We start from the raw sequence: 15,534 nt of genomic DNA on the forward strand, positions 1-15,534 counted from the left end.
CCGGAGCATAAAGAGGGGGGCCGTTGCCCATCCTTCACACACCCTCATTGTTAGCAGCCGCAGAACTGAAGGACACCGAACAAAGACAATTCCGATGTGTTTGTCCAGAAATTCTGATCCAATAAAGCTAGGAAACAAATCCAATTAAACTAGACGTTTTTCTTCAGCAGCAGTTTGTGGAATCTCACGCTGAAGTGTTTCCCTAAACAGTGGTGGACTCTCTGTCTTTGCCTCCTGGAGAGAGACGTCCCTGCTGTAGATGGGAGGTTGGAGCTGCTGCTGTTTGTCAGTTTCCCTCATGAATGAGTCGTCTCCCTTTCCTTGCCTGTCGGCAGCTCCTGAACCTCACACTCAAACCTGCTGATCTCATCACTCACGTCTCCACACCTGATTGGCTGACCAAAGCTGCTAACAAGTCTTTTCATTCCTCCTTAACACGGACCTCTGTGGATAAAGGAGGAAAAAACTGGAGCATTCACACAGTGGTTGTGAGGGGCTGTAAGCCAGGAGGACAGAGAGAGTACAGTCGTGGCCCAAAGTTTGGAGAATGACATAAATATTGGTAATTGGAAAAGTTGCTGCTTAAGTGTTTATAATAGAAATTTGCATTCATTCCCGAATGTTATGAAGAGTGAACAGATGGATTGCATAGTCCTGCTTTGCCATGAAAATTAACTTAATCCCAAAAAAACTATCCACTGCATTTCATGGCTGTCATTAAAGGACCGGCTGAGATCATTTCATCGTCTTAAGTCAGGTGAGAATGTTGACAAGCACAAGGCTGGAGGTCATTAGGTCAGGCTGATTGGGTAAGAATTGCAGACTTGACATGTTAAAAGGAAGGTGAAGCTTGACATCATTGCTCTTCCATTGGTAACCATGGTGACCTGCAAAGAAACGCGTGCAGCCATCATGAAATTGCATAAAAGTGGCTTCATAGGTGAGGATATTGGGGTAACTAAGACTGCTCTTAAATCTGGAAAAAGGGCTGTCTGGAGATAAAAAGGTGAGCGCTACCATCAATCCTGTGTCAATGCCTACAGTAAAGCATCCTTAGACCATTCATGTGTGGGGCTGTCTTTCGTGATACATACGTGATATACAGTGGTGGAAAAATTGTTGGTACCCCTCAGTTAAAGAAAGAAAGTCCACAATGCTCACTGAAATGACTTGAAACATTCAAAAGTAACAATAAATTAAAATTTATTGAAAATTAAATAATCAGCCATTACTTTTGAGTTGTTGATTAACAGAATTATTTAAAAAAACAAACTAATGAAATGGGGCTGGACAAAAATGATGGTACCCATAACTTAATATTTTGTTGCACAACCTTTTGAGGCAATCACTGCAATGAAACGGTTTCTGTATTTGTCAATGAGCCTCCTGCACCTGTCCACAGGTATTTTGGCCCCCTCCTCATGAGCAAACTGCTCCAGTTGTCTCAGGTTTGACAGGTGTCTTCTCCAAATGGAATGTTTCAGCTCCTTCCACTGATGTTCAATGGGATTCAGATCTGGGCTCATAGAAGGCCACTTCAGAATAGTCCAACGCTTTTCTCTGAGCCTTTCTTGTTTTTTTTTGGCTGTGTGTTTTGGATCGTCGTTCTGTTGGAAGACCCATGACCTGAGACAGAGACCAAGCTTTCTGACACTAGGCAGCACATTTCTATCCAGAATGTCTTGACAGTCTTGAGATTTCATTTTACTTTGCACAACTTCCAGACACCCTGTGGCAGATGCAGCAAAGCAGCCCCAAAACAGAACTGAGCCTCCTTCATGTTTCACAGTAGGGACAGTGTTCTTTTGGTTGGATGCTTCATTTTTGAGTCTACCAACATAGAGCTGATGTGTCTTACCAAAATACTCCAGCTTTGTCTCATCTGTTCCCAGAAGCTTTGTGGCTTGTCAACATGCATTTTTGCAAATTCCAGTCTGGCTTTTTTATGATTTCCTTTCAACAGTGGTGTCCTCCTTGGTCGTCTCCCATGAAGTCCACTCTGGCTCAAACAATGACGAATGGTGTGATCTGACACTGATGTACCTTGATCTAGGAGTTCACCTTTAATGTCTTTGGAGGTTGTTCTGGGCTCTTTGGATACAGTTCCAACTGTGGTCACAGGAACTTCAAGCTGCTTAGAGATGGTTTTATAGCCTTTACCTTTACAATGTTTGTCTATAATTTTGTTTCTTAAGTCCTGGGAAAATTCTGTCCTTCTCTTTCTGTTGTCCATGTTCAGTTTGGTTCACACCTTTTCACCAAACAGCAACGTGACTATTTGAAATAAAATAAAAGACAGGAATGCAGAAAAAAATCCAACCTTTTATTTTGTTACCATTTCATCTTCAGTGGTGGAGAAAAACACAAAAAACAAGACGTGTCTTAAAAGTTTTTTGTTTGTTAAGTGACAACCCAAAAGCAAAGTTCATCCAAGGAAACAGTCTAATCTCCGTTCCAGTGGCTCAGAATCAACTGAAATGCAGCTTCAAGAGTCATTTCATAAAGAAAAGCTGGGATGAGCAGCAGTGCAGCATCTGGAGCTTTGTGTCGCCGTGTGAGCTCTGAGCAGACACGCTTCCTGAAACCTCTAACAGACTTTCAACACTGCTAATATTTAAGTTTGTTTCATCCAAATTTGCAGAAGCATTGTGGTGAAAAATGAAAACAGTCCAACAGCAGGTACTGAAACCCGGAAGGCTGAACGTAGCAGCTGTCGACGTTTCTGTGTCTGAATTCCTTCACTGCTCACTACGTGGCGCTCTTTATCGAGCCCTTGTCATTTTTTTTCAGGGTGTCCAAAACCAATGCCAAAACCCAACACCCTGACAAGTCTCTGCCAAAAAAAACATTCGGCTCACTAGCTTGGCAAATATAGACCACAATGCATTGCATTTGAAAAACTGTATTTAAACTCTTCAGACGTAGCGTCCACATATGTGGGCATCACATTTTGGGTTATACTACCGTCCATTCAACACTCTTCCTAAACCTGTTTGAGCCCTTTTGGGGTCACGGAGCCCAACCCAGCTACTGTTGGGCGAAGGCGGGGTGCAACCTGGACGGCTCGCCAGTCCGTCCCAGGGCACACTCACACCCATAGGGACATGTTAGTCACCAATTCAGGACACTGGACAGTCCTGCATGTTCTAGTCTTATTGGGGTAATGGAGTAGTGAAGGAATTTGGACGCAACCCTTCTTGTTTATGCCATTTAAAACAAACATTTTATTCATGACAATTTGCAGATTACACAGACTTTTTAACTCACTAAGAAGCTTCCATGAAGCTCCTGACTTGGTGGGCAGAGGCACAGCAGTGAACTCTGAGCACATCCTTCCTATGGTACATAGTTACATGTGGAGCTACGAAGCATGTTAGTTGTAACTAAAACTAAAATCAGCTTTTCAAGAGGATGGACAGCCCCCTGTCTCTTGAGGTAGTAGATAAGTAAGGCTAAATCACAAGCAAATATTGAGAGAAGGTCTTCTGTAAAGACTAAACAGCATCACTGCAGTAATACCACCAGCAGCAGCAGCAGCACACGCATTTACACCCTTCAGCAACACAATGAATGCAAAAGAACAATGTGAAGTAGAGGTAGACCGTTTTGTTCATTTAAGTAATCACACAGACAGCACGAGTGCTCTTTATGCTGGAAACATCACCGAAAACAACAACTTCTGATGAAGCAGCACCTTTACAAATACTAAGCTTCCTATCAGCTGACTAGCAGGGCTGCAGTTTGGGGGATGTAGTGACCTGAACACAGACGTGACGACGATAAATCGGAGGAAAACTCCACATTAAATCGTAACAAAAACAATTGAATGGGATTCAATAAACTAAACGTAGACGTTTAGGGCTTTAGCCAATCAGGAAACTCTTTGCAGGAGTCCGTTATTGTAACACTCGACCGGTCCCGTTCCCCGCGTCTCCCTCTGCTAACCCTTGTACTATCTTGTGGGGTCCAGATGACCCCACAAGATAGCACAAGGGGCTAATAGAAGAGGGGCTTCAAGAAAGGGGTTTCAACAAATCTCACTGAGACCAAATAGTAGAAAAGCTGAAACGTGGGTTAGATTCAAACATCTAAATAGTGACCTTGACATCGTGAAGCAAACGACCGAGGATGGGTCGTTTAGGAGGCAATCCTCCCTGCCGAGGCCTGCTCCAGACCAACAGGAAGACTCTGCGTTCATAGGACTCACGTGCAGCTGAAAACCTTTCCCTTTGGCCTCCAAAACACCACTACCGCTTGTGTACACGTTTAAGTACATTTGTCGTTCCACCTTTATCCAGCAAACTCTAAACAAGCTTCATGCGTTCTTGTGCCACTTCAGTGGAGGAAATAGTAGCTAAGTGCATTTTAATTGTTTAACAATAGATTACAGACAACTGGATTTAAAAAAATAAAAACAGTTCACAGATAAAACATAGTTAGGGGTACAGGAAAAGTCCAAGTAAAGCAAATTTAGAGTTTTAATGAGACAAAGATTATTGCCCTGTAACAAAGATCCCTATTATTGGGACCGTGTGATTCGTTTCCCGACAGTTGGCTCCTTTTTTAACTGCCAGGTTCATAGAGGCTGCTAAGGGTACATTAAAACCGGGACACTTGATTGGCCTTCAGGTTTGTTTTATTGGATAGTCCACTTTCTTTGGACTACACGGAGGATCAAGCAGACCTGGTCCACCAAGGAAAGAAGGTTCGGCTTGTAAACAAAGACTCCGTTCAATCGATTCTGTGTGACAGACTTTCTGTGGGCCAAAGTGTTCCTGCTCTGCTCCATTCTGATCATCCACCTGCAGACAAATAGATCCATGATCGTCTTTGTTTTCCCCGTCTGAGCTGGAACCTGGATCTAAACTGTACGACTGGATGGATCTGATATTGATCACTATTTTTGTTGCACTGCTAATGTTAGGTTGGAGGTGTGAGGGGCTGTAAGCTAGCAGAGAATGTCAACAAAGGATATCAGCGGAGGCTTACTTCCACACCAACAGTCCCGCCCACAACTCAGAGGGGAGTTTCTAAAGAGCTCCTGCCGCTCTGCAGAAACTATGTCCTAGAAAACGACACAGGTTTATGATTTTATCCAAAAACAGAATAATCAGAATGAAAAGACAGCTGGGAACACTAGACCAAAAGATTGGTGTAGGACTTTAAAATATTATCAGTAAAACAATATGGAATATAAAATATGTCATAGAATATTCTGTATTTAAACTTGTTAGAGTGAAATTCAAGAGTCAACCAGACCTCAGAGAATTGAATTAGGATTATGGAACTCTTGTTAATACTATTCAGTTCTTTATTTTGAGAGTAAACATTTTCAGGCACTTTAGACCTTGAAATCAGCCATTTATAGAGTTGTTCTTCACCCAAATGACTCAAAGAATCAAATCTGCCCCAGTTGATCAGTTAGACGGACTTATTGCCCCCCCAACACTCCCACTAAAGCCTCCGCTCCGTCAGTTCCACAGTAACCCTATCCTTCAGTTTGGACCATTTTAGAAGCCAGTTTATTTCTGTTTTACTTGGACTTTAATTGTACTTACTAAAAAGCAAATAAAACAGATTAGCAAAGCTAAATACACAGTAACAGGGTTATATTTTGACATTTGAACAGGATTTCAGCCCTTCATCCATTTTTCACACAGGACCGTCACGCTGCACATTGCCAATCACTTGAACTCAGTTAAACTGTTGTGTTTTAGTCATACAGGAAATGGTACACAAATAAAAATGAAACAGTGAGCCTCAGTTTCAAGACCCATTTTAAGCCATGACAGACATCCCACCCACTTTAAATAATGAGGTATTAATAATGAGGTGACTGGTTACACGTTTCCAGCGGAGGTGCCTTTCTCCTTTGCTGCCTTTCTCTTGAGCAACGTTCACCGCTGAAGAGTCGCTGTGGTCACTGCTGGAAGGCCTGGTAGTAGTGAGATAGGCAGCTGGAAGGCTGAGGTAGCTGGCTGTGGCTGTGGACTGCAGGGCCCTGGGGTACATGAGCCTGAGGGGGCTGGAAGAAGGAGAACGTTCCTGGAGCCTGGCCAGACAGCACAGTGGAGGAAGATGAAGAGGAGCTGGAGGTTGTGGCAGCAGGTGGGTAGCTCATCACCAAGCCCCCCATTCCCATGTGAGGGCTGTAAGGCGGCAGGCTGAAGGGCAGGAAGCCCAGCAGAGGCCCTAGTTCCATGTTGCTGCAGGACAGCTCAGCTGTGGAGATGTTGGGGCTGCAAGGCATCAGATGGGTGTCGCCACCTGCAGTTACACCAACCACAGTCTCCCTCTGAGGGGAGGTGGAGGTAGAGGAGTTGACAGCATTCATTTGAGGTGGGGGGGCACTCTGAAGGTCCAGTAGGAAACTGTCCATGTCGGAGCGAGGATAAGTGGTAAATCCATGCTGGTATCTGGAAATGTTGTTCAGGGACTGCTGCTGTGGAGCTGAAGGGGGCTGCAGTTGGTGCTGCACCTGAGAGGGCCCCACCCCCATACCAGCAGACAAGGAACCCTGCATGTGTGTGTGGCCCATCCCGGGGACAGGACTGACCAAAGGGTAGGGCGAGCAGATGTCCCTAGGAAAAACCTCCAAGGAGTCCTTAGAGACGGCCCCCCCATCAGGGGGCAGCAGGCCGGACTCCTCTTTGGCAGGAGTCAAAGGCGGGTCTGAGGCACACTGAGACATCAAGCTCGACTCCTGAGCGTGGCTTTTTTTAAGGTGGCGGGTCAGGTGGTCTCTGCGACCAAAGCGCTGAGTGCAGCGTGGACACAGGAAGTCCCGCCGTCCGGTGTGAACCACGGCGTGACGTCGCACATCCTTCCGAGTGTAAAAGCGTCGCTCACATCGCTCACAGGAGTACTTCCTCTCCCTCACAGGCGTGTTGATGCTGCCTTCTGGTGTGGGAGGCATGTCACCGAGATGGTTCACATTTTCTAGAAGGTCAGGGAAGTCCTCCGGGCAGGGCTTGCCAGCTGAGGTACTGTGAAAGGCCACCAGGTGGCGTCTGTAACCTATCTGTGTGTTGTACTGCTTTCCACAGCTGTGGCAGTAAAAAAACTCTTTGTCGGTTGAAAGGCTGTTATCCAGCTGACCCTTCAAAGGGTTCTGCTGATGGAACATGGCCTAGCAGCTATAAAGAAGACTGATATGTAGCTGCACAGCAACTCCTGGCAACAGCCCAAGCACATGTGGCCAACATTCATGGGCAGAAAAGAGCGTGAGAACGCAAAACTTCTGTCATTTTAAGAAGGCTACCAAATGTTTTGGATCCTGGACAGATAGATGGTATCCTGGAAGCAACGGTCCGAGGTTTCCCTAGTCTTACTACTTCCAGGCAGCATTGAGCAGATTCTGAGCAATCAACTGCAATTGGCCCAGAGGAGCTGAAGGGACAAGAAACTCAAGAGAATTGGCCTGGTTCTATGTTTGCTCCACAGAACGGATCCGTTGGTCGGGAGTTTCTTTAAATGTCCAGGAACCAGGTCACAGCCAAAAGACACCATCTTCACAGACCTGCACAAAAAGAGCAAAGAAGACAACGTCAGTGTGTAAAAACGACAACTTCCTTAATACTGCCTCTGAATTTAAAGCAAAGCCAGCAATGTGTGATGGGGCGGAGCCATCATTTAGTTAAGGAGGTGGGGCCAGCCTTTTGTGACCGGGGGCGGGGCCATCTATTTGTGACAGAAGGAGGGCAACTGAACCAAAACGGCCACCGTAGCCGTACTCTTTTCTTCAAGTTCAATGTACAACTTCTTTTTCAGCATTGCTTTTGAAATATTAGGACCAATTTCTCTGATTCCCAGATCTACCGACACAGAAATTGTCACATTTCAGAACAACCATTTCTTAAACCAAACCACAGTCCTTCCGAATGTGAAATACAAAAAAAAAACAATGAGTTCAAAAGTAACAAACAACATTCACAAACAAAGTCAACTTTTTAGCACTAACTAGAGCCACTTCTGTGACCTTCTCCTTATGACCTCTTCTCTTAAGCCTGGACCTTGGTCTTAGGTCAGTTCTCTTGCTCCCTGCCAGCCTCCAAGCTTACCAGTAGTGCTATTAGCGGCTTGGTATAAGGTTGGAAAAACAGAATCAGTAACTAAATCCACATAGTTGGTCAGGAGCATATTTCTGGTCCGGCCAGCGGTCTAACCTGGGTAACACCTCCATGTTGTATGATGTAATAATAACACACCAGCCTCCATGTGGCCACAGTGTCCCCATGCATGTTACTAAACTCCACCCCTCTGTAAATAGAGTCTTCTCTGCACTGCAGCTTGGCAGTGGGAGAGGATTAGTTATTTTTGCAAAAGGCCCACTTTTCAAAATAAGGCTCCCTGAGGACACGGCTTTAGAAGAGGTCCAGCCAAACTTTCAGTCATAATCATCCTCTTACTGTCCTACTACAACAAAGATTTTGGGGGAAAAACCTGTTGTTGTATTTCTAGGAACTTTTTGAATGTAAATATGATCATATTTAACCTTTTTAAACAGATTTTTCCCCTAATAGTTGTTGCAGTAGGACAGTAAGGTAATGATTATTCATTACTAGATGTTTGGTGCCTGTAACTTCAGTATCTTTAGAGTTATTGGACATTTATGATTAGGGTTGGGCGATGTCCCCTAAATTGGCCGTTGACGATGTTTGCTGTCAACCATCGGGATGGACGATGACATCGTCGGGGGGGGTTTACATTTTTCGTTCTTATACAACTGCTATTCGTTATTTTACTTTTTTTATTTTATTTCCCAACTAATGACTAATCCGCGATGATCCAGTATAAACTGAGGGAAGTGACTTTAACAAAAAAAGTAACAAAATAGAAAAGAAGTAGTCCGCTCCCGCACTTAACTAGTGAAGTGGACTGGCGGAGCGCGGACTTCCAGCTTTGTGTTTGATGGGAAGGGAGGGGGGGTGCTTTGTTACATGAGCGGTATGTGTGGGAGATTTAAGACTGCGATCCGTCCCACACCTCTAGGGGTACGAGGCTACGAGCTACCGAACTCAGAACCGGGTCTAAAAGTGTGTGTGTGAGCACAGCTCGGATCGTCAGCACACACAGGGGTTTGAGCTTCAAAGCAGAAATGTCGCTCAGTCCTTAGAAAACAGTCAAACAATGACGTGGATTTGTGTTGTCCCGACTAAATAAAGGCTGATGTTATTCCCACATGTTTACGTGCAGCGCCACCCAAAGCTAATGTTGTTAGCCCGTGTTAGCATACTGCTAATCCTGGCTTCTTTCCGGCTCCGTCCAGAAAAAGCATTGACCACACGGATTAAAATTCAAATGATGAGCGAACAGGTGTTTCATAATAACCGTAACATTATTAAAAGCACGTTTAGAAGATCGTCTCGTATATTACCGAGCTGACATGTCAATGTATATAGCCGCTCGGCGCTGTTTAACATCGTTTTGTATTGAATTCATTCAATAAAGTTCATTCAATAAAGTTTGAAAAAAAAAGCCGCTCGGCGGAATTTTCCCCCCCTTCCGGTTTTCAAACCCTACTGCGCATGTGCGAATGATTTATTCCGACTGAAAGTGTGACCTTAGTGAACGTTTTTATATTCTGAAAAAAAATTTCTGGGCCCATGTACACGGTTGGACTCTAATCCGACCATTGATCCCATCAAGATATTTTGTACATGTAACCGCGGCTTATGGTGTCGACTCGCAACGTGGCGGGGGCGTGGCATCATGATGGTGTCTCTCCATCGGGATGTCACTCACCCATCACGATGGACGATGATATCGTCCATCGGCACAACCCTATTTATGATCAAATACGATCGTATTTGCATAAAAAAGCCTATAAATTAAACAAAGGGATTTTTCCCTCAGTTGTTGCTGTAGTGGGAGGATAAGATGATAAAACGTCATGTGAGAAAGCTTGGTGGCTGTAGTTTCAGTATCTTAGACCTATTGAACGAGGGATGAGTAAGGATGCAGTAACGAAGCCAGTGCTGTTTGGTGCTGGTGCCACGTCATCAATCGTTGCGATTCAGCCTTAACGGTATGGTTGAACTGCACCGGCGCGGTGGCATGGCAGCAGAGCGGGCACGGCATGCACGCACCGTGGCTGTATTTTTCCAAAGTAGATGCGGACAGTGCACGCCGTCTCAGATGGAACAAAAAGCAGGCTTGTTGTTCAAGTTTTGACTTTTAAGTGAATGCTAATACAAAACAAGTTAGTATTTATCATTTTATTTTTGTCTTGCAAATTATATTAAATGAATATGTTGCGTTTTAATTTGTTCTAAAGCAAAAAGTTTTCATGTTCATATTTTGTAAATTGTCTTCTCCCTCCTTGTTTTCACACAGTAAAGTAAAGTGCCTCATGTCTCAATTAGAAATTTTAAAAACTCCAAAACAATGATTTTTTTTCTCAAAACCTTTGCAGTAGCATTAACATGATGAGTATTCATGACTACCTCATATCAATGTTAACTATTTATTCGTTTGAAATGTTTTTAAGAGATACGACAGACCTATTTCGTGAAAACACAACTTTTTGAGCTTTTAAGTGTAAAATGAGAAGGCTCTCCCATTGTGATGTAGACCAGTGAGGAACAGCCCCTTCCAGGAAGAATCTGCGCAGTCAGCTCCGCCCCCATGGCTAACACACACATCTCAATGAAGTTAGCGGCGATCGGTTACCGTAATTTCCGGACTATAAGCCGCTACTTTGGTCACCAACTTTCGACCCTGCGGCTTATTCAATGATGCGGGTAATTTATGCTTTATTTTATTTAATGGAGCCATGACTGCTCCGGCAGCCTCAGGGGGGAGATTGCCTGCATAAGTCCAGCAACAAGCGCAATGCTTGTTGTTGGGGAGGGAGAAGGGAAGAATGTGTGTGTGTGTGTGTGGGGGGGGGGGGGGGGGGGGGGATAAAAGGGAGAGAGGTGGAGAAAGTGGCGAATACAAGCCCTAATTTGGATAAGTTATTATTTTAAGCTGTGAAAAAATTTTGCTGGAAGAAAGACAAATATTACATCCATAAGTGAAATTCTGACACTAAGATGAGCGGAAGACACCTGTCCATCAATACACTGTGGGTTAGGAGGAGGGATGAAGCAGACTACACGCACGCCGCCAAAGTGAACCGTGTGTTCATAAGGGGAACCAGATCCTCCCCAGCCAGACCAGCCAGACCAGGGGAGGGGGGGAGAGACCCCCAAGCCAGGGGCACCCCCGGCGACAGAACCCACGCAGCCCAAGTGGGGGGGACCGCCCACCCACCCAACCAGGCACAGAGGGGAACCCCCTAGAGGGAGAGGCATAGGCGAACCCGATGTCTGGGCTCCCAGGCCACAGGCGCGCTTGGCTGTACCAGGCGGCAGCCAAGGGAGCCACCAGGTACCAGGCACCGAGACGCGGGCCAAGGACGAACGCGCCTGATTGGGAGCCAGATTAGCTCGTGCTGGTTTGTGTCGCCTTCCGTCCGTGAAACCTGGGTTCGAATCCGGGCTGCTCCCTATTCCCTTCTCTGCTTTTGTGCCGGTCCCGAGCCCGGATAAATTGAGAGGGTTGCGTCAGGAAGGGCATCCGGCGCCAAGCTAACAATGCGACTCTTCCTCGAAAGAGAGGTTGTTTTGCTTTTCCGCTGATGGGAAAAGCCGAAAGAGGAAGAAGAAGAGCGCACCTGATTATAAGCCACACCCATTACATTTTTAAAGGATAAACCATTTTGTACATATAAGCCGCACCTGTCTATAAGCCACATGTGCCCACATTGAAACATGTGTTGTAGAATGAAGATGTGTACGTGCTGAAACCGTACGGGTGTGTAAGAAAGAGGGGGGAGCGCGTGCAGCGCAACCCCCACTAGTCAACATTTCTTTTTTCCTTCACCAGCCAAGAAGGCCAGTAGATGAACAGATCTACCGGCCAGGGACATTTTTTTCTGGACAAATTATTACAATATATTAAAAAAAAAAAACGGTAGCAGTTATTTAAAAAAAATTATTAATAAATAAAAAAGATATTAAATTTGATGCAAAGAGAGAGAAAATCACAACCTAACAAAAATGTCAGATAAAAACAACTTTGAATTCTTTGTTCTCTGGTTTTGGCATCTTCACATTGTCTATGAAGTGTTTAATCACAAATGAGTTGTTTCTTTTCTATAGCACAGCCCCCCTGTACCCACTTTAAAGAGGGGTGTCAGTCAGTCACTTCAAATCTGAACCATCTGAAGAAAATTAAATTTATTTTCTTAACTTTTTTTTAAAGTAAATTATTAATGTATAAACACATCTTTAATGTTATCTAAATGTAAACTCATTCACACCTGATGACAAAACAATGACAGACTTTCTGTGGACTGTGGATTGACAGAAAATGCACTTTTTTCCGAATTCTGCCTCCAAGTGTTTCATTTTATATGAAATCATAACAAAAAAACGCCTAAAACATGTTATGGACTCTTGCCATGATAATATTGACAGTAAAGTATTGCGCTCTCATAATTGGGGGCTTCTTTCAGCTCAACCCCAGCTCTGTGGTGGTAGATCCTGCTGATAAAGTTTCATTCACAGCCAATTCATGCCTGTTACTGTATTTAGAAAATGTCACATGAATTAAGTTTGTTGTATTTATCCGCTCCGTGAAAATATCATCCGACTTTGACCTAGTTTGTGGTGGCAAACTGGCGACACGTTGAACAACTGGTTAGCATAGCATGACAGCGTTGTCTGTCTCCAGATCAACACTTTTTATTAAACCTGTTGTTCTATAAGTCCAACGGGTTTACCCTCTAGATCTGTCTTAATCTCATTAAAAACTGCCATATTTACCCCCCCCCCCCCCCCCCAAAAATAAATCGTCAAACACAATAAATTAAAATTAATGGAAAAAAAAAAAAAAAAAAAAAATCGATTTATCGCCCAGCCCCAACCTCTGGCTGGTAATGGTTCCTTTGTGCTCCAACACAGACCTTAAATGAGAACTAAACTGTTTACCTCTTTCATCAAGAAGAACTTTTAGAACGGACTGTTCCAGGTTAGCGTTTGTCTTGCTTCACGGCAGAGAACAGTAGGGCAGTAGTGAGGCAGTAGTGAGTGAGTGAGGAGATGAATCGTGGGAGATGTAGTGAACAAACTGCAGCATTGGAGCCAGACAAACTCATATCTTTAGTTTTATTACTTAATGCACTTTTTCCACAGTTTGACCATAGACTGTAGAGTCGATGGACAGCTAAACCCCTCCCCCTCTCAAGATCCAAACAGGAAGTACCTGCTGGCTCCAAGAAGCCAAAACCCCAAAGACTTCTATAGAGAAATAAACAGCTGGTACTCAGTCATTCTATTGGTCAGAAGAACCATTCTGGATCTGATACCTTATTCTTAAGAACATCTGTCTAATCCTAATTTTTCAAAGATTTTTTTCTCTATAACAAGTTATTCAAGTTATAAACTAACCAATCAAATTCCTCAGTAATAGCATGTGGTGCCTGCTAGTCCCACCTTAAACGTCTGATTGACAGCTTCTCCCGAGCCCCCTTTTAGTGGAAGGTGTGTGTACTTAAACAAATTCACTCCTGATTGGTGACAGTAGTTCCCCTAAAAACCAGACTCCGACGACTCCGACCAGTCACCATCGAATGGTTTCAAAATGGCAGCACACATATCAGAAAGCAATGGTGACAGATTTGTCCCGATTTCGCGAGAGCCGGAGGTTAGGCAATTTCTATGGGTGACGTGACACCTCGCTTTGTCCAGTGATAATATATGTCTATTGGTCTGACATGGGATCCTGCGACACGCTACACCGCTAAACATGACCTTTATTTTTGATGAAACTGAGAAACTTTCTGAGTTAACTCAACACCAGGAAGTGAGGACGCTAACCAAATCTGATTGGTTAGACTGATGACGTATTGATAAAGTTTTCAAAAATGATTGGTGGAGACAGTTTAAGGGGTTGGACTTTTCCAAAAAGAGAGTGATCAGCTAAAGTTGCGGCTAAATCATGGTACAGTCACTCAGATCAAAGTGTCTTGAACAGGATGATCTTTCATATTCGTAGTTGAAGCGAACCGTTTTGGTACGGCAGTTTCGCTTCTGTTCACTTCTGTACCGTTTCGGTACGTTTTTTTCCCGCACATGCGTTTTAACTAGGGCTGAAACGATTCCTCGAGTTACTCGAGTTACTTGATTACAAAAATTCCTTGAGGCAAAATCTCTGCCTTGAAGCCTCGTTAAATTCCTAAGACGCGCACTATACGCGCGGCGCAGGGATTTGATTGTGTCACACGGACTTTTTGAATTTAGTTGGCGCGATGGCGGAGAATAGATCTATAAATAAACGGCAGAAATTGTCTAAAGTGTGGGATCATTACACAGAGAGAACAAGAGAACAAGGTGCAGAGTCTCTACTGCAAAATAGAGCTGGCATACCACAACAGCACATCTTCCATGATTCAGCATCTGAAAAGAAGACATCTGCGCGACCGCTGGAACCCCGACGCCTTAGGCGCGGAACGCGCGCGTGCCGCCAGCAGCGAGCGAGGGGCGGCGTCAACTGCTCCGCGCCCCCTCCGCGGCGACCAGCGCGGGCCGCCTCGGCGGGCGGCGAGAGCCCCTAGCTGCGGTATTCAGGCGACCGGGCCTGCTTTGAACACTTTTCAAAGTAAACGCTTCGGACCCCGCGGGACACTCAGCTAAGAGCATCGAGGGGGCGCCGAGAGGCAGGGGCTGGGACAGGCGGTAGGTCGCCTTTCGGCGGACCGCGAGGCTTCTCTAAGCATTGCAAAAATAACAAAAGCATTATTTTTACACGAAATATAAACAATGATAATGATCAAATATGTTTTTCTGATTCTTTTATTTTTAATGGCCTTTGGTGTTGTGCCACCCTTTCAAAGTCTTCTGTCCCCCCCCATACAAAATGTTCTAGCTCCGCCACTTCTCAAGACCAACTTAAAAACACCAAAAGTAACATTTGCATCAGAGCGGATCTTTAAAATCAAATGCTTGTTCATTTTACAGCCACATCATTTTTGTTATGCATTATTTGTTTTGGTCCTTCAAAAACACACACAAATCGTTTTATCCGATTAATCGATCGATTAAGTGCTAGATTAATCGATTACAAAAAGAATCGATAGCTGCAGCCCTAGTTTTAACAACCCAGCTGCTGTGTCACTCGTAGCGGGGAAATGAGAACCGAGCTGCTAATTAACTAGCAGTTGACTGTCCTTGTCCCATTCTCCACACGCCCTCTAACAGTCTCTAAGAGAGAGTAGCTATAGGCGGGGCTAACCCCAAGGTCGCCTTACTAACGTTAGCCGTGAGTTTCCTCCGAGACGCTATTAGGTGACAGACAGTTAGCATGTCAACATATGTCTATTGCAGACGCGAGCCCCCCCCCCGGTATTTTTTAGGTTTTTTTGTACCTAAAAAATACCGAAAATGGATAGATAGAAGCTTTATTAATCTCCAAAGGCAGAAATTCAGGTGTCCGGCAGCAAAACACACACAAACACACATAATAAATAAAAATAAAATAATATTTCAT

General features: G+C 44.5%; 1 protein-coding gene across 1 annotated transcript in view; it reads right to left on the reverse strand.

Annotated features, from left to right (window-relative positions):
• Window positions 1–2,302: 2,302 nt before the first annotated feature.
• The window catches only part of LOC101167434 (zinc finger protein PLAGL2), a 16,631-nt gene continuing 3,399 nt past the window's right edge, over window positions 2,303–15,534 (reverse strand). Inside the window, exon 2 of the mRNA XM_023957028.2 lies at window positions 2,303–7,519. Coding sequence (XP_023812796.1) covers window positions 5,921–7,126 — 1,206 coding nt within the window. The 5' untranslated portion in view covers window positions 7,127–7,519 and the 3' untranslated portion in view covers window positions 2,303–5,920. The remainder of the gene's footprint in view (window positions 7,520–15,534) is intronic.

This window comes from Oryzias latipes, chromosome 7 (genome assembly GCF_053564925.1).
Source record: "Oryzias latipes strain Hd-rR chromosome 7, Olatipes_Hd-rR_3.1".
Lineage (NCBI taxonomy): Eukaryota > Metazoa > Chordata > Actinopteri > Beloniformes > Adrianichthyidae > Oryzias > Oryzias latipes.